This window comes from Camelus dromedarius, chromosome 14, assembly GCF_036321535.1.
Source record: "Camelus dromedarius isolate mCamDro1 chromosome 14, mCamDro1.pat, whole genome shotgun sequence".
In the NCBI taxonomy this organism is placed as follows: Eukaryota; Metazoa; Chordata; class Mammalia; order Artiodactyla; family Camelidae; genus Camelus; species Camelus dromedarius.
The window spans coordinates 37,737,025-37,762,546 of record NC_087449.1 but is presented as its reverse complement, the minus strand read 5'-3'; the positions used below and the strand labels follow the sequence as shown (position 1 = coordinate 37,762,546).

Below are 25,522 nucleotides of genomic sequence, written 5' to 3'. Positions count from 1 at the left end.
TTTAGTCCTTACGGTTGATGTTTAGTAATATCTCATTTCATTTGCCTAGTGTTGCATAAAAGTTGAACACCTTTTAGTATATTCATTGGCCATTTGGAGGTCCTCCTTTGTGAGTTGCCTGTCCTTTTTTTATTCCTGGCCAAAAGAAAAAAACCCTATGCTCATTAAATAGTCATGCCCTATCCCCACTTACCCCCAACCCCTAGCAACCACCAGTCTGCTTTCTGTCTCTGTGGATTTGCCTATTCTGAGTATTTCCTATAAATGGAATCATGTAATATGGAACCTTTTGTGTTTGGCTTCTTTTACTTAGCATAATGTTTTCAAGGTTCATTCACATTGTAGCATGCTAACAGTACAGATCTTCCTCAACTTACGATGGGATTACATTCCACTAAACCCATTTTAAGTTGAAAATGTCTTAAGTCAAAAATGCATTCAATGCCAAACATCGTAACTTAGTCTAGCCTACCTTAAATGTGCTCCGAACACTTACATTAGGTTACAGTTGGATAAAAGCATTGAACACAAAGCCTATTTTATAATAAAGTATTGAATATCTCATGTAATTTATTGAGTACTGTACTGAAACTGAAAAACAGATTGATTATATGGGTATAAGTATATTGGTTATTTATCCTCATGATCATGTGGCTGGCCTGGAGCTGTGACTGCTACCTGGCATCACAGAGAGAGCATGGTACCACGTACTGCTAGCCTGGGAAAAGACCAAAATTCAAAGCTTGAAATATGGTTTCTATTGAATGTGTGTCGCCTTTGCACCATTGTAAAGTCAAACCGTCATGAGTCAGAGACTGTCTTGTACTTCATTGTAGTGATACATGCTATTTCATCTCTTACAAGCAGCATGTATATAGATGAGCTTTACAAAAAAAAAAATCCAGTCTGACAATTACATTATTTGGTCCATTTACATTTAAGTAATTAGTTATATGTTTGGGTTTCAATCTACTGTCTCACTAATTGGTCTTTCCAGTCTTTGATGATTTGGTAGCTCTCTGATCCATTCAAATGGAAATTGCCTATAATTTGTTCAGCTTTGTTCTTGGCAGGAAGGTTGGTCTGTAGCAAAGATTGGTCACTGGCAGTGTGAGTATTGTTCCTTTTCTACATTCTTTAATGCTTTAACCTTTCCTTCTTTCCTGTGCTTAGGAACTGCCCATGAATTCAAGAAGCATTTTGAGTTGCCGATTTTGAAGGGTCGAGATGCAGCTGCTAGTGAGGAAGACAGGCAGCTAGGAGAGGAGCGACTGCGGGAGCTCACCAGCATCGTGAACAGGTAATGGTAGGGGAGCTGGGCTATACAGCAGCGCTTCTTTTTGGGTCTCCTCAGATTAGATCATCAGAACTGCCCAGCCTTTGAGGCCTTGGCCTGTGAGGGCTGGATTCTAGGAAAGGAGTGAGATCATGACCTGACAATAGCCACTGGATAAATGAAAGCGTCTTTCAGGCCAGTCCCCTGCTTTCTCCCTGGCCTGGGCCCTGTGGGTTGGTTTAGGGCTGCATAGCATCCTGCTGAGGAAGCACTTTTCTGATGCTGGACTTCATGAGCAAAATACCCCATGGAGTATAGTTATTACTTCAGAAGCTTCTTATCAGTAGGTCTCAGATCCAAAGCACTAGGCCTCCTCCCCACACTCCTCAGCGTTCTGTGATGGGTTAAAGTAGATCTGAAGAATGGTTGTAGCTCCCAGACTGACAGGGCTTTCTCCATGGGGGCCACATAGCTCAAGGGGCAGGTACATTCTGGACTGTCATAGTTAAATACACACTTGATCATTTACATTCTGAAGAGTCCTGCTCTTCCCAGCTGCCACCTTCCTCCCGGTTTTAGATGGCAGGAAGGAGTCTGTGTGCTCTAGGAGCTGCTTCTTAGGTGCCCGATCCTTGTCCTTCCTGGTCTGCTGTGTGGTATAGGTATAATTTCATTGAGCTTTGGTCCAAGTGGCAGCAGGCATTTGGGAAACTGGAAGCAGAAACTCCCCTAAGAACTCAGTGTTTGAAACTTGCTTTCCCTGTCAGAGCACTGGATTCAACAGGAGACCTCAGCCTTCTCTTGAAGACCAGCTAACCTTTTGAAGGGGAAGAGAAAGAGTTGTCAGTTTAAGCTAGATGTTTGAAAGGGTCTCCTCCCATGACTGAGACCCTGATATAGAAGTCTTTGCCATAGGGCTGATGGGTCTCTGACATTGACTACTACAAAAGAGAATCAGTCTTGGTCCTTTGGGTGGTAGCTTTTATTCCAGTAGTTAGCATGGCAATTTTACCAGCCCGTTGCTTTTTATCCTTTTCTCCCCAGGTGTCTGATACGGAGGACATCAGATATCCTTTCTAAATACCTGCCTGTGAAGATCGAGCAGGTGGTTTGTTGTAGGTACTGAACTCAACTGAGGGGTGTGGAGTGAGTGAGTAAAAGCCCAGCCCTTGAGGTATGGCTGGGCTCTCAAGGTCTCCTTAGAGGGCAGAAGTGTGGTCCAGCACTTCCCACTGACCCAGCTGCTTTTTTTTTCTTTTTTTCAGGCTGACACACCTTCAAACTGAATTATACAAGAAGTTTTTGAGACAGGCCAAGCCAGCAGAAGAGTTGCGTGAGGGCAAGATGAGTGTGTCTTCCCTTTCTTCCATCACCTCCTTAAAGAAACTATGTAATCGTGAGTTGGGTCCGTGCTCTGGCGTCCTCTGGGAGAGTGAGCAAGGGATGTAGTCCAACCACCTTCACTAAAACTTGCCCAGGGTCCTCATAGAGGCCACATGTGACTCTCCCTCCCCAAGACATGAGCCCTGCATTGTATACTCTGTAAACCAGACACTTGGCTTTGGAAAACTTAGCTTATCCTTTGCCTTGCCCATGCTTGATGCTTGGAATATATAGGAAAGTGTGTTTGAGTGTGTGCACACACACGTGTGCATATAAAATGTTGGACAGGAAGAAAAGTAACAAACTTTGACCTCTCTAGTATAGCTCCCCTCTTATTGTGAGAATACAGAGCACACTGGTAAGCAAGACTGTCCACTCATGATCCCAGATGCCACTGACTACACACTGGAATTTGGAAACAAACAAATCTGGTTCTGAGGAAGTTCTTCTGGGTAGGCTTCTAGAGGGTGTTCTAATAAACTGAATCTTCCGAAAGCAGTGTAGCTAGCATTTTGGATTTTTTTTTTCAGATCCAGCTCTGATCTATGACAAGTGTGTGGAAGAGGAGGCTGGCTTTGAAGGTGCCTTGGACATATTTCCTCCTGATTATAGCTCCAAGGCTCTAGAGCCTCAGCTGTCAGGTGAGTCCTTCCTTACCAGTCTTTGGGCTCCCCTGGGAGGAAGGGTAGGCGGTTGCCTCTGTGCAGACTTATGCTGTCTCAAGGCAGGACATTAAGAGTAAGAATCCTGGGCGATTAGGGTGGCCCTTTGGGGTTAATGGTTGCTGATCTCCTCAGGTAAGATGCTGGTCCTTGATTACATTCTGGCGGTGACCCGAAGCCGCAGCAGTGACAAAGTAGTGCTGGTGTCCAATTACACTCAGACACTGGACCTCTTTGAGAAGCTCTGCCGGGCCCGAAGGTAGGAAAGAGCTACAAAAGGGGTGCCTCCCCTACTGTCCCCCTAGAAGTAGGTATTCTAATTGGTGGATCTGGGCCACGATGTGGATTCAGGAGGGACTTCCCAGGAGAGGTCTATTCCCTTATTGCTGCAATGGCCTTAATTCCATCTCCAAGCAGAATAGCCCCCCTTCCTTCAGCTACTCTCACAGGACAGTCCTGATTCTTAGCTCCTTGCCCCTCCCTTTGGGAGTTTATGGTTTCAGGCTGTATATGAACAGCTTCAAACACAGTTAAGTATTAGTTCAGTCCCTTCAGTAGCTCTGGCTCAAAGGGGCTCTGCTTCCTTCTTGATTTGATCTTTGGATTCCCCTCAGGTACTTGTATGTTCGGTTGGATGGCACGATGTCCATTAAGAAGCGAGCCAAGGTTGTGGAGCGCTTCAACAATCCATTGGTAAGTGCACAGCCCCTGTCCCCACACCACCAATGTAATAACATCAGAACTAAGGGTTGATAGAGAATCTATAAGAGGGCTCTGCTTTAGGGTCTCTCTTAACCCCCAACCCCCGCTTCCCCCCCCCGGGTATGGTAGGGTTAGGCTGTTTGGTGATGGCTGGGGACTGACTTTGTGGGCTCTTAAAATTGGCTGGTAGGCAGACAAACTGGTGGTCCTCACAATTGACCTGAGCATGAAGGTACAGATGTGTGAGAGAGAAGTGTTAACTAGGCTCAGTAAGACTCTTAGTTCAGGCTCTAAGAGGTTCTTTTTCTCCTTCCTCTCTTTCCAGAGCCCTGACTTTGTCTTCATGCTGAGCAGCAAAGCTGGGGGCTGTGGCCTCAATCTCATTGGGGCTAACCGATTGGTCATGTTTGACCCTGACTGGAACCCGGCCAATGATGAACAAGCCATGGCCCGGGTCTGGCGTGATGGTCAAAAGAAGACCTGCTACATCTATCGCCTTCTGTCTGTAAGGATGGCGATAGTGGTCGGAGCAGGGGTGGGTCATGGAGTAAGACCTTCAGGACCACCTTGGGTTGTTCCTCATTGCTTCTCCTTGGCTCCTCTGCCTGTAGCAGTGGCCAGACTATGGGCATAGCCTGGAGCCCTTTATTCTTCTGTTCTCTCCCCCTTACTTCACCCCATTCCTTCAAACCTTTCTTACTATGCTCTCTGGACACCTGTTCAGTAGTTAACAAGCTCCCCTGCGGCCTTATCCTTTTCACAGGACACCTGCTTTCTCTCATACCTGACTTCTGTGGTACTTGCCTTGCAGTCTTCTCATACTCCATGTCCCATGGGGCTAAGAAGTGGTATTGGTTCTCAGGGATCATCCATCCATCCTCTAGTTCTTCTTTTGAAGCACATGTTTTCTTACTTAACTACCCTCTTTTCTTCCTTGCTACATTCACCCACTCTCTGCCATTTACCTAATTCAGAAATAACTCTGGATACCAGCTCAGTCTTCATTTCTTTCCCAAATCCAGCTTTCATCCTGGCTGACTTCAAGGACCGTGCAGTTATCCAGCACTCTGGCCTTCGTGTTTCCTTGGCCTCATCTCTAATGATCTCCCTAACTACCACCCTGCCCCCTCCATTTATTTGTTCCCAAGGTGACACTCTGGAACTTGTAGCTTTACCAAAACTTTAATAGCTCTCATTCTATCATTCCTGTCCTTCCAGCCTCCTCATACCTCCTACATCTGCTTCAACCTAATGTCCCTAGTACCGCGCCCCTCATGTCCTTCCGGGCTGGCTTGACTTCCCTTTCTACTCAGCCTGATCCTTTCAGCCACTCTTCTCCTTAATACCTATTCCGCATGGATCATTACAGCTCTTCACAGCTTCTGCACCAGATAAAGCTTGCATTTACAGATTGGCACTACCACAAATTCACATTCTCCATTTTGAGCTGGGCCGTATCTCATTTCCTTCAACAGCCACTTCAAGCCTTCACCACTTCCCTCAAGTTTCCTTACCTAACCGTCTCTCCTTTCTGCAGAGACTGTCTTCTACCTCACAGAGAAAATGTAGGCTACCAGGCCTACATTCTCCTTCCTTCCTCTCCTGTCAGTCTCTACACCTACCCTTCCCTTCTCAAGGGAGGCAGGCTTACCATTCCAGCTCTGCTCTAAACCCCTTTCCTTTCCTTTCCTTTCCTTTCCTTTCCTTTCCTTTCCTTTCCTTTCCTTTCCTTTCCTTTCCTTTCTCCTCTCCTCTCCTCTCCCCTCCCCTCCCCTCCCCTCCCCTCCCCTCCCCTCCTCTCCTTTCCTTTCCTTTCCTTAGTTGATCGATTTCTCCTTTATTCCCCTGAAGTATGTAAATATGCTCAAGTAGCTCTCACCTTAAAAATATAAGTTTCTCAACCCTCTGTCCTATTGAAGCAACTACCTTGGGTTACTTTCCATTCATTCAATCTCAAATTTTTCCAAAGCCTACAGATTTACTTCACCTCCTCATCTCCTACTCACCCATCAGACAACTTACTCCACTGAACCTTTCAGTGTACTGTTGGTTTGTTAATTGCTAAAACTAGACACTCTGATTTTTCTTGTGTATCTGACACTGACAACTACAAATCTTAAAATTTTTTTCTCTTTGGAAACTCCATTCTGGTTTTCCTGCCTCCGTGATTACATACACTCTTTATACTGACAAGTCTCTAATTATAAACTTTTAGCTCAGATTTCTTACCTGAGTTCTAGACTCATATTTCCATCACCTACTATGTATTTCCACTTGCTTGTCTTTTGAGCACTTCAGATGCATCATAATTGAACATGTTCCCCTTCTGGTTTTTGTCATTTAATGGCTCCATTATCCACCAAGCCCAAATCTGGGTATCATCCTACTATCCAGGTATCTCCTATCCAGATTCCAATTACCACTGATTTTTGCCTTTTTGAAATTTCCTTAATCTAACCTTCTCCATCCCATGCTGAAGTCACAGTCATCTTTCATTTGAATTTTGCAGCAGCTTCCTAATTCTTTACCTTTGGTCTTATCATAACCCATTTTTCACAACTACTTCCAGAATGAGCTTTCCAAAATTTCTGATTTTGCTTTTCACTTCTGGGACAAGGCCAAGACCTTCAGCCTGGCATCCAAGTTTCTCTGGTATGGGGCTTTCTCAGTCCCAACTCTTACTACACACCTACCATCCTCTAGACAGGCTGAACTCCTTAGTCCTTTAGTAGGCCAGGCGTATTGATTATGTGCCTATTCTGGGAGTGCTTTCTCTTTTGGTCCCCTTGTAAGCCATCTATTCATTTTTCAAGATTCAGTTCAAGGATACTCTTTACTTTCAAGCTTTTCAACACTATTCCACTCTTATCATCCCTCTTGTGGGCCCCAGGGTATCCCATATAGATTTCTACCCTTGTACCAATTAGTTTATATGTCTGTCTCTCCCACTAGTCTGAGTTCAAGAATAGGGATCATATTTGATTCTTCTTTGCATCTTAGTGTTAGCACAGGATCTGGCATAGGATACCCAAATGACATTTACTGAGTGACTGAGACTTGGGCTTGCTGTAGAGGTCTGGTGAAGCTGCTGCAGACAAACCTCAGCTCACCCTGAAGAAATTTAGCTAGGCCCTGAAGCCCTCCATCAATACAGAAAGTATCCTGGTCGGGCAGACATGCACAAGTCATTTTCCCAAAAGATAGACTGGACAAATGGGCTCAGCTGAACAGAGGTATTGCTGCAAGATTCTTACTTCTCATTCATCTTCCCTTCTCTCTGGTGGCTATAGTTTCAACCCCTGGGTTTTCCTGCCCTCTTTGTATGGGGATGACTTAGCACTGGCCCCCACTCCCCACCCCACCCCCAGGCAGGAACCATTGAGGAGAAGATCTTTCAGCGTCAGAGCCACAAGAAGGCACTGAGCAGCTGTGTGGTGGATGAGGAGCAGGATGTGGAGCGGCACTTCTCTCTAGGCGAGTTGAAAGAGCTCTTTATCCTGGATGAAGCTAGCCTCAGTGACACACATGACAGGTGGGTGAGGTACCTCTGCTGGCCATCATCCCTGAACACCCTACATCTCATGGAGATGGGCTCTATAGTAACCACAGCTCTGTCTTCTGCCCCCAGGTTGCGCTGCCGCCGCTGTGTCAGCAACTATCAGGTCTGGCCACCCCCTGATGGTTCTGACTGCACCTCAGACCTGGCTCAGTGGAACCATAGCACTGATAAGCGGGGGCTCAAGGATGAGGTACTCCAGGCTGCGTGGGATGCTGCCTCTACTGCCATCACCTTCGTCTTCCACCAGCGTTCCCATGAGGAGCAGCGGGGCCTCCGGTGATAACCAGCTGGTCTGGGGTGTGGCTGTTAGAGGAAGGAGACGGGGAAAGGGAGCTCTGTGCCCCATAGGGCCCTGTTTTGTTCTCTGAGAGAAAGATCATTAAGAAGGGCTACATGATGTTTGCCCAAAATTTATTTTATAAGAAAAACTTTTTTGGTTAAAAAAAAAGAAAGGAATAAAGGTATGAAAGGGACTGAGGCCTGGGAGCAGCATGGTGAGCCCAGCGGAAGAGAGGCCTGGTAGTGGGCACTCTTACCCTTCTCTAAAGCCTGGGTACCTGCTTGGGGAGGAGGGCTGTCCTCGGTGACTGATGACCACTGTAACCTCTTGGCCCAGGGTTCCCAGGGCACTGAGTAAGGGGCCCAAAGACTCTAAACCCAGTTGTGGGAATGCCTTTGCTGGGCCCCATCAAAGCCTCTAGGACCTCAGTTTAAGGGAAGAAGGGGGGAAAAAAGGAAAAAAGGTGGCAGAAAGAGAAAGACAGAATTGGTGGTTGGGAGTTCTGGGCAGCCCATGCCTCAGCCCCTGCAAGCTGACGGTACTGAGCACAGGCCTGTGAGGCATGGGCCCCATCACATGGTGCTGACATAATCTGCAAAGGCTTGGGATGAGTCCCACGAGTCGCTAACCACATGGCAGGTGGCCCGGAGCCGCCGGATGGCTTCCCTGGCTGTGACTGCATCCTGGTCCAGCCAGTTCTGGAAGAGGCGCAGGTGACCAAAGGCTCCACGGCCCCAGCGCTCCAGCCGTTTGGCAAACTCCAGAAGCCCGTCTGGCTTGATGCAGTTGGAACTGGTAGGGGTGAGATGGATTAGACACTCAGGAATCAACTAATCCCTGGTCCATGTCCCTGAAGCTCCATCCTTTGTTGTTCTACCAACCCCTCACCCCCTCCATGTGTACCTGATATCCAGCTGACACAGAGAGGAGGATGAATCTTCTGAAAAAACATCTGCGAGGGCCAGGAGACCAGCATTCCCTGGGGAGAAGGGGAGAAATGCTCATCACCTCTACCCAAGAACAGGGAAAAAGGGCATTCCAACCCAATTCTGGCTGGGAAGAAGCCCAGCTTTCTGAAATTCCAGCACAACTATATCCCAACCCTTATCTTCCTAGTGGAGAGGTCTGTGCCTTTGCCCCCTGAGTTTCTAGGTCAAAGGACTGGCTCCTTCCCCTTCTCCCTCCTCAGGGCCCTGTCCCCACCCAGGCGGTTTCCTGGCAGCCGGAGGCCCTTCAGTGTGGAGTTGCCCTTCATAGCAGCAACCATCTCAGGGAGAAATTGGGCCGGGCGCTTCTCGAACAGACGGCAGAAGGAGAAGGTAATCTCTGTCAAGAGAAATTGGAATAAGTTCTGATGGCTGCATTAGGACTGGTGTTGCCCCTACTGCCCCAGTATGAACATTTTATACAGAGTCCCAGAAAGAGAAAAGAATTTGTACAAAACCCCAAGCAAGGCTGCAACTAAATCAGGATTCAAATCAGAGATTGAGCCTAGATGTTCACTGCAGGGAGGCTCTCTGCATGGACAGTTCTCCATTCACTTCCTTCTCTGCAGGAGTGGGCATTAGAGATGAGCCTGTGATGGGAGCCTGACAGCACATTTATCCCTTCCTACCACCATTATTTGTCAGCTACTGAAAGGGAAGAAAAACTTTTAAGTGAGGCACTCTTAAAGTGAGTAAATTCCACGTTCAGTATAGGAGGAGTTGAGTTTGGGACCCTTTTAGAAGGAAGATGATGCAGGTTCTATAACCATTTTATAGTTGAGGACATAAGGTCAAGAAAAGAACAGTGGCTTGCTCACTCACTGACACTGGCAGAGCTGCACTGAGGACCCAGGAATGCCCCAGGTTCTGGATAAAGAACTTACCTTGAAGAGTCAGATTCTGTAGCAAAAAGAGCACCTCACTCTGACAGTCGGCCAGATTCATGTCGTGGAAGCTCAGCCTCTTCAGGGCTATGTTGTATTCTGGATGGGAAGAGGGTTCATGGGCCTTAGCTTTCCCAAACAATGCAAGCTCCCCTCCTTCCTTTATCATTCTAGCTAGGTCCTACCTTTGAGTGTCTGCAACACAAGCCCAAAATCCTGGGGAGAGGCAAAGGTGGCACTATCCAGGGACAGCTGCTGCAGAGAACCTGAAGCCTTCAGTACAGAGCAGAGCAGTGGGGCTGGCTGAGCTCCGCGTGGAAATCCCATCTCCAACTGTTCCAGGCAGTTTTCTGGATATGGTAGGGAGAGAAGATTGTAGCTGGCCATCTCTTCTCCCATTGCAGGTTCCATCCTATCCTTAAGGGATTCACTGGAAAATTATTCATCTACTTGTCCTTGAGTGCCTACTTTATGCTAAGGCAGTGTGCTAGTATGAGATTTAGCCCTTGCCCTTAATGGAGCTTTAAATCCAAGAAGACGACTTGGACACAAGAAGATACAGAGTATGCAGAATGGTAGAAGACATACAGGAACTAAGGGAACATACAGCACAGGGACCTAATCTACTCTACAGAACAGTTGGTTCTGTTCTTGGTTCAGACCCCTTTCTGGAGACTGATCTCCATGGTGACCCTCTACTGGGCCAGTGTTGGTCTGGGACCTATCTGACCCATGCTTATCTTTAAGAACAGCAGGCTCTAAAGAGAACAGCTTCCAGATAAGCCAGGAATGAATGTTGACAGGCCCTGGATTAGCGGTCTTTTGCACCCCGCCCCCCTACAAATGCACATGAGCACACACACTGCTTCACCTGGTATCTCCTCATCCCCAATTATGTGGCTAGGAGGCCCTGCGTTCCCTGGCACAGCAGGGTTGTCCCTCTGGCTGGGGTGGTCGACACGAATAGAGAGGACCCGCAGCAGGGGCAGGGCTCGCACAATGGCACGTGTTAGCTCCAGGATGGGCAGTGGTGAGAACAGGTCACTGAGATGCAGGGCACGGAGGCGGCATCCAGCCTGGCCTGACAGGGCCCGCAGGCTGTCCAGCAGGCGGAAGATGTTAGAGCCCAGGCCTATGGCAGGAAGGAGAGATTAGGTCAGTCATGTAGGAGTGTCATCAGAGGTAATATTCAGACACAACTCCAAATATTTCTATTGATAACTACCAAATCTGAGGTTTGGACCAGATTATTTTAAATCATTCATCTCAACTATTCATTGATTGTCTTGCTTTTTCCTCAGGTAACCAGCATACTGATGTCTACTCTACTGGGCCATACCCTCAAGCGTCAGGGCAGAGTCACAAAATAGAAGATAGGATGTGGTGGGGCAGCATGTGGCTACCAGCTGAATGATAGGCCCAGACAGCAGCAGAGACCTCTGGACTTTTCCTGTGGGTCATAGGGAACATCTATGAACTAAGCAGGAGAGTGACAATGATCCAATAGGGAATACTTTAAAAGATTCACTGGGTAGGGACAGGGCTAAAAATAGCCACTCCCACAGAAGGGAGTAAAATCCAGAAAGGTTAGGACAGTTGCTTAATGCCACAAAGCAAGTAATTCCTTGGAACCCAAACCTTTAGCTCTCCTTGGACTGAGCAGGCTCCAGTTGATTCATTCACTCACCTAAACCTAGTAAAATAGGGTCCTTTGCTAGACAGTCATGAGCAGCAGATCTTGTTCCTGCCTATATAGCCTGATAAAAACATGATGGAAACTGGGGAAGTAAAGTACTGTGGAAATACAGAAGATGGATACTTAGCACCCAGTCCAGCTCTTTTATCAGTGAAGGCTTTCCAGCTGAGTCCTGAAGAACTTAAAGGAGACAGGCTAAAACAAAGAGTGACTATGTCAGAGTGAACTTGGCATATATCAAGACCTGAAGGAGAAAGAATGGCAGGTTCCAAGAACTGAAAAATACTCAATGTGGCTGATGTGTAAAGTATGAGGGGGGAAGTGTTCAAGATAGAGGTAAGCAGGGGTGAGAACATGAATGACCAAGTAAGTAAAATAAGAAGTATGGGGACAAGAAGCCATTGAAGAGTCTTTGAATGAATGAATGAATGACAGATTTGCATTTTTGAAAATGCTTAGGCTGCAATGTAAACAATGAATTGTGTGGTGAGTATGGAGTCAGGAGGAATTGCTGAAATGAATCCACGTGAGAAGTAATGGTAATCTGAATTAAGAATGTGGAGATAAGAGAAAAATGGATTTGAGAGACAGACTAAAGATACAACTTGGTAATCAAATATATGTGGAGTGAGAGATTTGGGGCAACTGAGTCATCTGTGACGTCACTGAAAATAGGAGGGTTAGTTTAGAAGGAAGATATATTCAGGTTGGGGGGTATGGTTTATGAATTCCATGTTACCTAGCAGTCAGATGGATAAATAGGTCTGGAGTTTAGGAGAAAGATGTGGGCTAAAATCATAAAATGGGGATGTTTTCAGCCTTTGAAACCGAAGGAATGAGCAAAATTGTCCAGGAACATGTGTAGAGTGGGAGAGCTCAGAGAAACTCTAAACATTGAGATAAGAGAAGTAATATACAGAAAGGGAGGAGAAAAAAAAATGAGAAGGTTTTGAGGTAGTAAAAATGAGACTCATAAAGATAATACTTAATAGCGAAGGCTGGCAAGAATTAATACAAGATGAAAACTGAAAGTACATATTGGACTTAAGGAGGACCTCAGTCACCTCTAGGTCCTCAATGCGGTTGGGTGTAAGCAAGGTTGGAGTGGCTGTGAGAGGAGAGAGCACAGATGACTTAAGGTTGACTGGACAGAAAAAAAAATTGGTTAGCAGTAAGTTGAAGTTCATGTGTGATGACTTCTATTTTCTCTGTGAAGTAGGAGGTGAGGTCATCTGCTGAGAAAGGAAAAGGGAAAAGTGGAAATGGTAGAGTAGGAATGGGAATTGCTGATGTTGCAAACAAGGTTTATAGGACGTGGATAACTGTATATAGTAGCACCAATTTGTGCAGTTGTGTGACTTTCTCTAGCATTGTTCAGCAACCTAGGCAGATAGCTGGATTTAGCCAGAATTGAAGTTTGGCTAGCTGGGCATAGCCAGGTGGGAAAGAACTAAGGACTGCTTCGCAGGTTGCTCATCTAATTCAAAAAAAAAAAAAAAAAAAAAAAAAAAAGTATCCCACACCTCTTTGTACAGCTGCTTTGGTATGACTAGAGAGATTCAATCTCAGCCCTGGCTGGGCCTGTATACACTATACTCTGACCTGCCTTTGGTTTGCCTATTATCTCTAAAATAGACTCATTCTTTAGGTTCTCACTGCCCCTCAGGAATCCCTGCTTCCAACTAAATCAAGCCTGTAGATCTCATGCTTTGTCTTCCCTAGCACCGACAGTCTGCCACTATTTCACGGGCACACCTGCCTCCCACATCGCCAGCTTCCTGATCATACCCTCTGTTCCCGTCCACAGGATTGGGCACACAGCTGGTGCTGCTGGGAGACCCAACCCCTACCCTCCAGGACACTCACCATTGTAGGAGAGTGTGAGGCTCTCCAGAGACACCCAGGAGCTCAGCAGGTGGCACAGTGTCAGAGCTGCCTCTGTGGAGAGCGGAACTGTGAAGAGCTCCAAGGTGGAAATGCTGCGGAATCGCTGGGAGGCCTCCAGTGCCGGAAGCCCCAGGCAGCTGGGATCTGATCCATCCAAAGCTCCACAAGCCACTTCCCCGATCTCCATCTCTTCCCCATCCTCTTTCTCACCCGCCACAATGAAAACAAAGTCATACAGGTCTTCAGACTCTGCACCAGACCCCTGACGGGTGCGAGCACCCTTTTTCCCTGTAGCTCGCTTAAAACGCTTTAGGGGCTTAGGCTGTGGGGCTGAGCTAGCTGGAGCCCGTTTAGATGAGGATGTGGAAGAGGAGGCAGAGGCAGAAGAAGTGGTGGGTGGAGCAGAGGGTGGTCGTTTGGTGCCAGGAGCCTCATGGGAGGTGGCTGGAGGGAGCAATTCCCTCTTAGGGTCTGTCCCGCCTGCTGTCAGACTCTCCTGTGTGCTCCGGCGTGTAACCCGCGTGGCAGGTGCGGCTCTGGTCGTCTGCTTGGCTTCGCTCTTCCGCCGGGAGGCCATCAGGGCTGCAGCACATCGCTCAGCAGCATCCCGGCGAGGCCGGCGTGAGCCTAGCAAGAGGGACCCTTCATCTCGGGATGGGGCCCGACCTCGGGAAGCCTCTCCACAGAGGCGGCAGGGTGGGCCACCAGGGCCTGGCTGCCAGAAGCCAGCACTCATAGTGAGGATAAGGATGAAAAGGGCTGACTCAGGCACAGGCCAGGAGTACAGCGACACCTGGCTGACAGCCCCATGGTGAATAAGCTGATGTAACAGCTGCCGAAGTGACTGCTGAGCAGCCACGTCGGAGAACAGCAGGTGGCGGAATTTGAGGGTGTGCAGGGAACTGGCCAGGGTCTCCAGAACCCTTCGGTTGGGCTCAGCCACCAGCTCGGTTGCACCCTGCAGCATGTTGCAGATGGTGAGCTGACGGACATGGCGGGAGCTATGCAGGAGAGGCGAGAAGCGCTGGTCACAAAGACGCCTGTCAGAAGACACATCAATGGTCCCACGTAGAACATGGGAGAAAAAGGCCTCCATAAACTTGGCTCGCCAACAGGTCACACTCTGAAAGCAGAGAATATGCCAGACAGCTGTGATAGTAAGAGTGCTACCCATAGAATTATCCCAGTTTCCTTCCAGCAGCTATTTCCTAAACCAGACAACATCCTAAATAATTTATGCAAATTCATTTAGCCCTCACATCTTTGCAGTATGTATTAATATTAAATCCATTTTACAAGTAAGAAAACCAAGGCACAAAGGTGGTCATTGCCTGTGGTTACACAGTTAAGTGGTAGAATCAAGACTTGAACCCAGGAATTTGGTTCCAAGAAACCATTTTGCTATAGTGCCTCTCAAGTGAAACGCTCAATCTTGTAAATTCTTCCATGTTTGTTTCTAGAACCTGATCCTAACTTTCCATTCCCCCCCTCCCATTAACAGAAGCACTGGGGATTGAACCCAGGACCTCCTGCACGCCAAGCGGACGCTCTGCCACTGAGCTAAATCTGCCACCCTCAATAACTTTCCATTCTTATGTCACCACCTTTGTTCAGACTCTTATCACCTCATATCTGGGTACTTCATTAGCTTCGCGATTTCTCTCCTTATGCCCCTTCCCCCTTCTCAAACTTGCACAAGTCCACTGGATTCACCTTTGTAAAAATTTTAAAACTGATTACATTATTCTGATTTAAAACCCTTAATGTCTCCCCACTGCCTAGGGGATTGGGGCTGCAGCACATGAAGTTCCTCGGCCTGGCAGGGAAAGCTCTCTACAGTATGGCTCATGCCTACCTGAGAAGCTTTATCTCCCACATCTTGCTCATGAATGATTTGCTCTAGCCAAACTGGCCACCTCACTGACCCAAATCTGCCTTCTATATCTTTTCCTAAATCTGCCAGAAATGTTTTCCATTGCCACACCAAACAGACTTCCTGAAAGGACCCACTAACATTTCACTCTTTGAGGCTGTTCATTTCTCCCTGATGCTGTTAGTATTTGTCTGCGCCCCCACTTCCCTCCAACGATCTTCTACCCCTCACCTCTCTTGGGACTCCTCTGTTACTCTGACTACTCAGGTCTTAGACACTGGTAGATATGTCTCATGGGGTTGAGGCTCTGCCTGTGTACATGTCTTATCCCAACCAGACATCAAAATTCCTGGAGAGGAGGGACCAAATCTTAGATTTGTTTTCTCCAAGGCAATAATTTGATGGACATGAGACTTCAGGCTATTCTGATACATTTAGAACTCTGAATGCAAGTCATTTTCAACTTTTGGTACACATCAGAACTTACTGTGGAGATTTTTCCAAAATTCATGTGCCAGGTACCCAGACTTGGTGGTTCTATTGTGTTACATCTGAGGTAAAGTCCATCCATCTTTATTTTTTAAACCTCCCCCAGTTGATTCTGATGTGAATCAGAGACTAGGAATTCTGCCACCTACCCTAAAAGGACACTGAGACAAATATTTCTCTAAGTCTCCATTTTCTCCTAAGATTGCAACAGAAAGTCACCTGACTGAAACAGGTGCCAGCTCTGCCACTATACTCTGGACCTCCTTGAACCTCTTCATCTGTAAAATGTGGATAATATGACCTGTTTCACAGGTTTGTTGTGAAGAGCAAATGAAACATTCCAAGTTTAAGGGAATTTGTAAACTGCAAAATACAAAATGCTACTGCTGCTGCTGCTAATAATTAGCCCAGATGGGAAATGGGAAACGGACTTGATGGAGGAAGAGCCTATTAAGCTGGGTGTTTATTCAGCCTGAAGCAAAGGAAGTAGAGGCCTGAGGTTCCCTAAGACTAAAAATAAGACATTTCTCTTTGGTATTTACCCTGCCTCCATGCATTCCCTCATACCAGGGTGACCCTCAATTTATATGAAGTTCTTGTCAAGAGCTGGGCCCCTACTGTTCTCAGGCAAAAGTGTCATTCTCTTTGCCCTCGCTATCCCCCAAGGCTCTGCCTGCTGTGGTAATAATTAGGAATGATTTCACGTTTGAGCTAACTGCATGGCAGCAACAACAGAGAAAGGCCTCTCCAGCGGCAGTGTGGGAGTCTTACAGAAGCAGGAAAGAATACCTGACAACTAAATCTCTACTCAGCCTTAAGTGGAAGCAGGGAGAGTATTCCTGAATCCTTCAAATCCTGCCTCACTTGAAGCACTTTTTAAAAAAAACATTCGCTAGCCCACACTCACAACCTTGAAAAACACTTGCAGGTAACCCTAGCAAGACTTCAACTTCACAAGTGAAATAGTCAGATGGTTATAAGATCTAGGGCTAAAATATGGACAAAGGTGTGAATGTGACCCAAGATATAGCTGTTTCCAAGCATAAGCTATGTGGAATATGTACTTTAGATAACTAAATGCTGGGTTTTCGACATTTTCATGGTTGATGAAGACAATGGGAGAGAATACTTAAAATTGGAACCCCCCAGACATGTGATAACCACAGTGAGAGCAGCATGACGTAGTGATTAAGACCATGCACTCCAGAGATAGACTGCCTCAACTTGAATCCCAGGTCTGCAGTTCATGAACCGTAACCTCAAGCAAGTCACTTTACCTCTGTCTGCCTCAACTGCAGCATTTGCAAAGTAAGGAAGATAACTATACCTATATCACAGAGTTGTAAGGATTAAATGAGTACGTAAAATTAGTTGACAACTATCTCAATGGCTTCTTTCTTATGAATTAATGCACGAACAGACAGCAACTCACTGCATTTTATTCCATCACCACCTTGCAGAAGATTCTATGCTAAAACTTCAAAGCTGAAAAATACCTGAGATCTAGTCTTAAGCCACTCATTTTCTGGACTTATACACTATAGCTCAAGCAATGCAAAGTGATTTAAGTACTTCTTTTGAGTGAGAGTAGGTGAAATCAGGCACCATCAAAGAGGTGAAATGACAGCTACCTACCAACACAATTTATCACTGGCTCATGCACAATGGGCTGGCAGCTCAGGCACTGGTTGGGAAGGAAGAAATGTGTATACAAACCAGGGAGAGCCAAATAGATTCTTGTACTAAACTGTTAGAGCCCACAAATGCTCATGAACTATATATTGTCCACTGTTATTCTTCTAACAAATATTGTCTGTGGAAATATAAGAAAGCAAATCAAAAATCATGTGTAAAACCAAATCTTTGGAGTATATATGTACATGTGAATAGACATTTGTTTTTATAAAATTGAGACAATTTTGAAGTTTCAAATACTGGGCTTTTTAACATTATACCACCACATCATTTAACATTTTTACCACCATGTACTTAAAATTTTTAGAATGACTTTATTAATATCTCTAAAATATTTAATAATTTCTATATTACTGAATATTTAAATTGTTTCCACCTTTTTATATTAAACTTTGCTATAATGAACATCTGGAAATAAATCTTTGTGAGTATCTCAATTTTTATATTCCATAAAATTCTAGTTGAGAAATTTGGGTATTTTAAAGACTCCTGACAATTATCACCAGATTGCCCACCAAGAAAGTTGTAACATTTCTGTTCCCACCAAAAACATATTAAAATACAAGTTCTACCCACCCCTGGAATTATCTTTTAAAACAAACCAAATTAAAACAAAACTTTACTAATTTAAGAGGTATAATTTTACTTTCTCTTTTTTTTTATTATTAATGAGATTGAACATTTTTCACTTTATTGGAGATTTTTGTGTATTTTGTGCCTTGTCCAAATCTTTACTTATTTTATTTTACTGGGATGTTCATCTATGTCTTAGTCTCTGTATCCTTTTATTTTGCAAATATTGTTGGATACATTTCTTCCTAGTTTATGTACCTTTTAAATTGTGTTTATAGTGTTGGCATTTTATATGGCCAAATATGTCCATATTCTTTTTTTGGTTCTGCTCATTTAATAACTAGTACTCTCTATCCTGAGATTAGATAACCAGTCACCTTTATTCTTTTTAAAACTGTTTCGTGCTTTTACTTTTTACAATGTAATCTTTAATCCATATAGAAATTACTTGGGTATATTATAAAGTGAGGCTCTAACTTTATTTTTTCCAAATGGTTAACCAATTACTAGAGAACCATTTATTGAATAATCCTTCATTTTCCCATTGCTTTGTCTCCAGAATATCTGTTTTATCCCACAGATCTCTTAATACACATATACACTAGTACTACACATTTTGAAATACTATTGCTTTTTTTTGGGACAAGCTTTATTTTATTTGGCTTTATTATTTCTGCCATAAGTTTGTAAAAGTCAAGGATAATACCCAATATATACTTAATAGATACTAATCATATTCTTCCTCTACAATCTCTGTGATTTTTGGTTCACTCTCTTCTTTGGAGACAATATCTTCAATTCAAAAAAAAAAAAAAACAAACCCAACCAACAAAACCCCAAGGCATTTTATATATATGCAGGGAAGAAACAGACCAGTAATTACTGAATTGAGTGTCCTTTGAATTAAAAAAAGTCTCAATATGTAAAAAGTACTATTAGAAATTAATGCGTGTGACCTGAGCTCGAAGATGGAAATATTCCACGCTATAAAAACAAAGCAAGCCCTCTGGACAGCATCCTGGGTGGTTCCCATGTGACTGAAGCACATTGCTTTACAAGCAATCGGGGGCTGTGTCTACTTTGCTCACCTTTATATTCCTGGAATCTAGCATAGTCTCTGGAACTGAGTAGTCACTCAACAAATGTGTTTGAATTATGAATGAAGTGAAGGCTACTGTGATGCAGAAGTGGGAAGTGGAAGAAGACACCCTCTGGAATGGATATGCTTTATATCCATATCAGGACCTCTTTGTAGGTGACTATTAGGCCACCAAGCCTATGGCTTCCTAAATATTCTGAAATGCTCTGAGACAAGTTAACAAGATAATGAATAGACATTCCTTTCCAGGAAGCTTGAGATAATGTTGGAAAAAGAGCTTTCTCTGAGAGGAAGACATTATAATCTCCATCACCTGCTAGTCAACCATACTGCTTGGGAGACACTGTGACAAAGCGAATCTTATATTTCTTTAAAGGTTGAAGGAAGCCGCTGCTGTTTTCTAACATTCTGTGACTTCTCCTCCTAAGGCCTAACTCCCACATATAATGCCTGAGAATTTTGTTGGGCCTCAACATCATTACACTGAACTCCAGGGGTTGCACCTAGATCTGGAAGTGGAAAAGCTGAAAGATATGGAGCTGAATGTTACTGAATCTAGTGTATCCCCCCGAATTAAATCTCCAATTCCTGATAAGAGCTTATTCTCTTGTCATTTGGCCTCATTAACTTATAAAGCCCAATTCAAATACTACTTCCTAGGAAAGACTTTCTTGCCCCCTTCTCCCTCAGCCTCCTTGCTACACTCTATCATACCACTTACTCTGCCATACATGATGTATTTCTTTGCAGATGTCCCCACTAAACTGGCAGTTCCTCAAGATTAGGGACTGTGTCTGTACTTGTAATATTTAGCATAAGATGTGGTAAGTTTTAGTAAATGTTTATTGAACTCAATCTGTCCTGTCACCTCATTAGGAGCAACAAAAGGAATTCTACTTAAATGAGAGCTCCAGTGAGTGAACCAATGAATAATAGACTCTTAGGGCTAAAAGGAGCCCTAAAAGTCATCTTGTCCAGCATCTCTTACAATGCTGAATTTCTTCCACAATACTCTCATGTTAGGTAGTTATCCAGACTCTTAACTATTAAACAATTAGTGACAGGGAAGCTTATTACCTCTGGGACTTAGCTTGTTTCATCACCAATAAGCTCAGAGTTTAAAATTTCTACATTTAGTTTAGCAAAAATTTATCCTCCTTTAGCTTTCAACCAGAACAAGTCTGTTAATCCCCCTTTCGTGTGACAACCATTCAAATATTTCAAGACAGTTCATGTTCCCCATGTCTTCTCTTTTTCAGGAAAAACATCTCCAGTCTTCCAAATGTGACTCACGTGACGTGGCTTTGACTTCTTTCTCCATACTCCAGGGAGAGCCTGACCACTGCAGAGCCAGGCAGGTCTATCATCCCCCTTGTCCTTCAGTCTACATCATAGTTACATTAGTTCACACAGCTCAGAATACAGTCATTATATGAGTGGCTTCGGCACATTGTCAACTAAACCCCCTTAATCTTTTTTATACAAGCTGCTGCTAAGCCAGACCCCTCCACCCACTACTCTGAGGTCATGCAATTGGAATTTTTTAGACTCAGGTGAAGAGTTGGTTTATTCTGTTAAATTTCATCTTGTTAGGTTTGACCACTGCTCCAGCCCTGTCAAGACCTGAATCTGGGTTCTGCCATCCATTGTGATCACTACCTTTCCCTGTTTTGTGTCACCTGCAAACATGGTGAACAAGTTAGTCAGTGACAAATGTCAAATGGGAAAGAACTTTGTAACAGGCCATCAGAGCCCTCTTCCCAAATTCATTCCATCCCTGTCCCTGCACTTTACTGGTGCCCACTCTGTTTGTGTGCTATTCCTGATTTCAGTGTGCAAGGTCAGGCCAGAATTCTACATGGTGTCTTAACTTACTTCTAAACTGGAAGGCCTTGTCTTCATCAGCTCATCCCATAGTCGGCGCCAGATGGCCTGAGTGGAGAGGCCTATAGAGAGAAATATCACATTTAATTGGGTGCTACACGGTCACCATGAGTGAAGTGCACTAGCCTTTTAATGTCCTTTTATAGGTTCACAGGAGCAATATGGCAGAGTGGTAAAGACCACCAGCTCTAAAGACAGACTGCCTGGGTTTAAATATCAGCAAACCATACTCTGGCTGTGTGACCTTGAGCAAGTTACTTAATTTTCCTGCACCTCAGTTTCCTTATCTATAAAATGTAGTAAAATGTAGCTATTTCACTGAGTTGTTGAAAATATTAAGTGAGTTTCTCTAGGTAAAGTGCCTAGGACAGTGTTTGGAACATGAAGGTTAGTAAGATAAACATTAGCTGTGAATAGAGTTGTCCAATGAGGGGTTTGGGAGGCAGCTTGATAAAGTAGAAAACCAAAACTGAAAAGACCTGGGTTCTATCTGGCTTTGCTATTAGTTGTGATGTGCCTGTGGTCTCACTTTTATTAGTATAATAGGGTTTACACATTTGTTTTGTGTCTTATAGGACACTGAGGGATAGGATAGTAAGTGGGAGGGTACTTTTTGAAAAACATGAAGTTCTATGCAGGTATCAGGTGTAATATTTACCTGAAGAACATCATGATGCCTTGGCTTACAATCACTGACTGAAAAAGAGACAGAAAGACACTCACCTTTCTTGAGGGCAGTTTCCTCAATCCTCTCCAAGTAATATATATTGAGCAGAGGTAAGATGCTTTGAAGTATTGGGCCTGGGAGGGCTACAAAACCAAACACAAAATTTACTTTTTTTCTCCCAGGGTTGCAAGCATTATTTATCCTATTGGAAAGGAAAACAGAAGGGCAGACTTCTCATTTGACAAATGGAACCTGGAGAAGCTAACCTAAGTCTAATTCAAACTCTGGTCCACTTATCTTCATCCACTTTGTTGGCAGCTGGAATTTCAGGGGCACACATATATCTTCAAGGGTGAGATAATCCCACAAAGCAAGCTGATAGGCTTATGTAGGAGTTGGTAGTTCACTTCTGCCCACATATAATGAACCACTCCGCATTTAAAAGGTCCTACAAAATACGCATGATAAAGTCCTTCATAATCTGGACCATACTAACTTCTTCAGCTCCCTACTTTGCCTTTTACACTTCAGCCATACTAAACTACTTGTTTCATTTACCTGACATATAACCCCTGCTTTCTGCCTCTGTGCCTTTGTTCTCTCCACCAGGGCTGTCCTTGTCACTTTCAGCGTATCAGCTATTCATCTTTCACTTATCATGTGTCCTTTATTAAGCCTTTCCCGAATCCCCTTTCCACTCTTCCAGATTGGCCACTTCCATCCTTTCGGCCCCCACCATATCCTAAACTAGTACTTTCCTATGAAGAATAGAAATAATTAGGCTCTATACTCTAAATTGAATATATCTTAAAAACAAAATCTGTTGTTGCTGACTTCCCTAGATATGAGAGGCATTACCATATTGTGGCTAAGTGGTTTAGTCTCTAGAGCTGGACAAAACTAGGTGAAATATTGATTGTACTACTTAGTTAATTGTGAATTCATGGGCAAGTTAATATCTTTGAGCCTCAACTTCCTTAGTTTAAAAATGGAGATAATAATAACTACCTCATAATATTGCTGTGAAAATGAAAGGAGATCATGCTTATAATCTTTTTAAAACCATGCCTCGCCATAATTTCACTGAATGTTAGCTATTACTATTCTTATCCTTCTTATCCTGTCAATATCATCTCTGTCCTGCCAAGAACAAGTCTGAAGATTTTGGAGTATATCACATCTAAGGAAACTCTTTCAAAATTTCAAATTTTACATTCCAGGATCTCCTTTTATCTTTACTTGTGGAATAACTGAATCTTGATATCCAAGAACCCAGTACAATTCTTTGTCCATAGTAAGTATTCAATGTATCTCCTGAAAAAAAAGCATTAATTCCCTATGCTATTATACTAATGTAGTCTCTCTGCTGCACTCAAGATAAACTCCAAGCTCCATATCCTGGCATTCACGGTACAACATACCTATTCTACTTAAGTTTCCTCATTGTATCCTTTCCTGCTGTCTCTACTCACTCTCCCCTCCTTTCTCTTTACACAAAGCAATGCTAGTCCACTACCTCCAGGAAGCCTTTCCTGGCTGTTAGCCCACACTGAGACCTTCCTCCAAAATAGCACTGCTTAGAGGCCTCTTATTGGGCCCTTCTAAGAGGCCTAACTTGATTCAGCTTTTTCTGTGTGACTGTCTACCTGGGCTAGGCCCATAGGAGCTCTTCCTCCTCTTTCCCTCCAATATGCTCCCCTTTGTTAGCTATCCCCTCTCACAGCCACAGGGGTTCTCATCCCTTATTATCCACAAACTCCTCTCTTCCTTTCTCCATTCTTCTTAAGCCAGGCTCCTCCTTGCTTCTTTCTAGCCCACACCTTTAATGCCTCCCCTTCCTAACTTGGGGCCTCCACCCTAGTCCTCTTCCCTCCTAGCCAGGTTTAGCATCCCAGAAGCTCCAGGCTGACAAAACCAGATCCACTGAGACTCTTCTCCCATTCCCCATGCGTCAGCCTGATCCTGCTCTTCTCAGCTGTTGATACAGGGCTTCCACAATCCCCTGCCCCCACCAGGCCTGAGGACTTCCCTCACCACACAAGACACTTGGGCCTTTACAGGATCGGTGCCCCATCCTCACCTCATCAAGGGCCTTCCTATATCCCTGGACCTTTTTAACCACTCCACAGCCGTGGGGCTTATTCCTGGAGGCCCAACCCCTCAAACTCCAAGGCCTTTTCTCCACATCGGCCTCCTCACGCTGTAACCCAAAACCCCCATGCCAGGACCTCCAGCCCTCACTCCTGACCTTACCCGGGCCTTTCTCTTGGCAAAGACACCATCACCACTCTTGAGGCCTTCTCTAGGCCCCCAACCCCCAGGCTCCCGGGCCTCCGCTCCTACACCCCTCCCCCTTCCCACGGGCCCTGGCCGGGCCTGCGATCTCCTCACCCAACTTCAGCCCAGGCCTCCGGGCCCCACCCCCTCACACCAGCAGTCTGTCAGGCCCAAGGCCTGCCTTGGCCCCTGTGCGAGCAGGCCTACCCCCGACCCCCATCCCAGCCCTCATTTCCCCCTCTTTCATTCTCACTATTGATGCCCACGTCGCCGAACAGAAATCCACCTCAGCTGCCCGGCTGCCACCGGCGGTACCACCCCATGGCCCGGCCTCCTCGTACCCGTCCGCTGCAGGCCTCCCTCCCCGTTACTCGGCCCGCTCCGCCGCCGTACTCCCAGACCCCGGCCGGGCTAGTCGGCTTGCCCTCCCCGGCCCTCATCTCAGCGCTCCGGGCCGCCCGCCTCTGGTGTTCGGCCTGGGCTCCCTCAACCGACTCCGGGCCTGGCGGTCCGCACCGCTCTCAGGCCCGAGGCCTCCTTTCACTCCACTTGGGCCCAGGCCTCCAAGCGGCGCCGCGCCCCCTCCCAATTCGGGATCCCCGGGCAGTCGCCCCGCCTGAGGCCTCCGTGGCCCTTCCCGCCTGTAGGTCATTCGAGCCTCCGTCGATTGTTGACTCGCTCCAGGCCTCCCTTTACCCGCTCTCGGGCCCTTTCTCGCAGCTCCGGCCAATCCGAGCGGCCTCCGGCGCTCAGTGCCCTGCCCGTCAGTCCCTCGCTCAATCAGTTTGGTACCCGAGGCCCCGGCCGTCAGTTCGCTCCCTTCAGCCCCGGGCCGTCAGACAGGCCTCGGAGCCCCGAGCTTTTCGGCCTCTCTCGGAGCCCCATCCCCTCGCTCTCCAGTCCACCGGCTACTCTCGCCCCCCGGAGTCTCGGTCCCCACGCTCTGTCAGGAAGACACCGGAGGCCCCGCGCCGTCCATCAGGTTAGGTGGCCCCAGGCCTGGCCTCCTGGCCTCAGGCCGGGCCTCCCAACCTCGGCCCCCGCCCCCAAGCAGCAGAGCCATCCCTGGCCGTCCATTCGACATCCATAACTCCCCAGCCCGGTCCAGCCCGACTGTCACTTCGGTGCCCACGGCCGGCCCGTCAGTCCTGCCTCTGTCGGCCGGGCCCTGCCTGCTTCACCCCAGACCGGGCCTCTTGGCCTCGCCCCCCGCGCCCCCAAGCCGGGCCGCGGTGCGGGTCCACCTGCGGGTTTGGTCTCCGTCTTTACCGTACTCAGTCCTGTCACTCACGGAATTCATGCTCTGACTCCTCTGTCAGGCTTCCAGTGCCCGGGGCTGGGCCTTGCCCCGGGCCTCCCGGCCTCGCCCCCGCGCCCCCCGGCCGCTGGGCCGCCCCCGCTCGTTGCCAGAGGTAGCCCCTCACCCCGCGACTTACCCCACACCCCGCTCTCCAGAACCCCCATATGGGCGCTCACCGCCCGCCCGCACAGCTCGAACAGGGCGGGGGGAGCGTTGGGGCCCGAGGCCGAGCTCTTCGCTGGCGCCGCCTCCCGGGACGTGGCCTCCATGGTCGTTGCCGCCGCTACCTCACAGAACCAGCAACTCCGGGCGCGCCAGGCCTCGGGCGCCGCCATCTTGGGGAGGTGCGC

General features: G+C 46.3%; 2 protein-coding genes across 3 annotated transcripts in view; one reads left to right on the top strand and one right to left on the bottom strand.

Annotated features, from left to right (window-relative positions):
- Window positions 1–8,055, top strand: part of RAD54L (RAD54 like) — a 20,065-nt gene extending 12,010 nt beyond the window's left edge. Inside the window, exons 10-18 of one of the 2 annotated variants that reach the window (XM_010984692.3) lie at window positions 1,174–1,300; window positions 2,321–2,395; window positions 2,542–2,672; window positions 3,190–3,300; window positions 3,457–3,580; window positions 3,936–4,014; window positions 4,349–4,528; window positions 7,392–7,555; window positions 7,652–8,055. In XM_010984692.3, the coding sequence (XP_010982994.1) occupies window positions 1,174–1,300; window positions 2,321–2,395; window positions 2,542–2,672; window positions 3,190–3,300; window positions 3,457–3,580; window positions 3,936–4,014; window positions 4,349–4,528; window positions 7,392–7,555; window positions 7,652–7,862 (1,202 nt within the window). In that variant the 3' untranslated portion in view covers window positions 7,863–8,055. Of the gene's footprint in view, window positions 1–1,173; window positions 1,301–2,320; window positions 2,396–2,541; window positions 2,673–3,189; window positions 3,301–3,456; window positions 3,581–3,935; window positions 4,015–4,348; window positions 4,559–7,391; window positions 7,556–7,651 lie in introns of both variants that reach the window. The other variant, XM_064493622.1, reaches the window with a different exon arrangement.
- LRRC41 (leucine rich repeat containing 41) lies at window positions 7,977–25,522 on the bottom strand. Its single transcript, XM_031465049.2, has 10 exons — window positions 25,309–25,522; window positions 21,652–21,738; window positions 20,920–20,990; window positions 13,295–14,438; window positions 10,604–10,864; window positions 9,918–10,082; window positions 9,733–9,831; window positions 9,066–9,188; window positions 8,766–8,841; window positions 7,977–8,654 (listed from the first exon to the last, which is right to left on the bottom strand). The coding sequence occupies exons 1-10, from the start codon at window positions 25,505–25,507 to the stop codon at window positions 8,435–8,437; spliced, it is 2,445 nt and encodes an 814-aa protein (XP_031320909.1). The 5' UTR covers window positions 25,508–25,522; the 3' UTR covers window positions 7,977–8,434.

Coding starts and splice junctions, on each gene's coding strand:
- LRRC41 (XM_031465049.2), bottom strand. CDS start 25,507: ATGGCGGCGCCCGAGGCCTGGCGCGCCCGGAGTTGCTGGTTCTGTGAG. Junction 14,439..20,919: donor CAAGGCCTTCCAGTTTAGAA/GTAAGTTAAGAC, acceptor CTCTGCTTTCAG/AGTGTGACCTGTTGGCGAGC. Junction 10,083..10,603: donor TGGGGATGAGGAGATACCAG/GTGAAGCAGTGT, acceptor TACCATATCCAG/AAAACTGCCTGGAACAGTTG.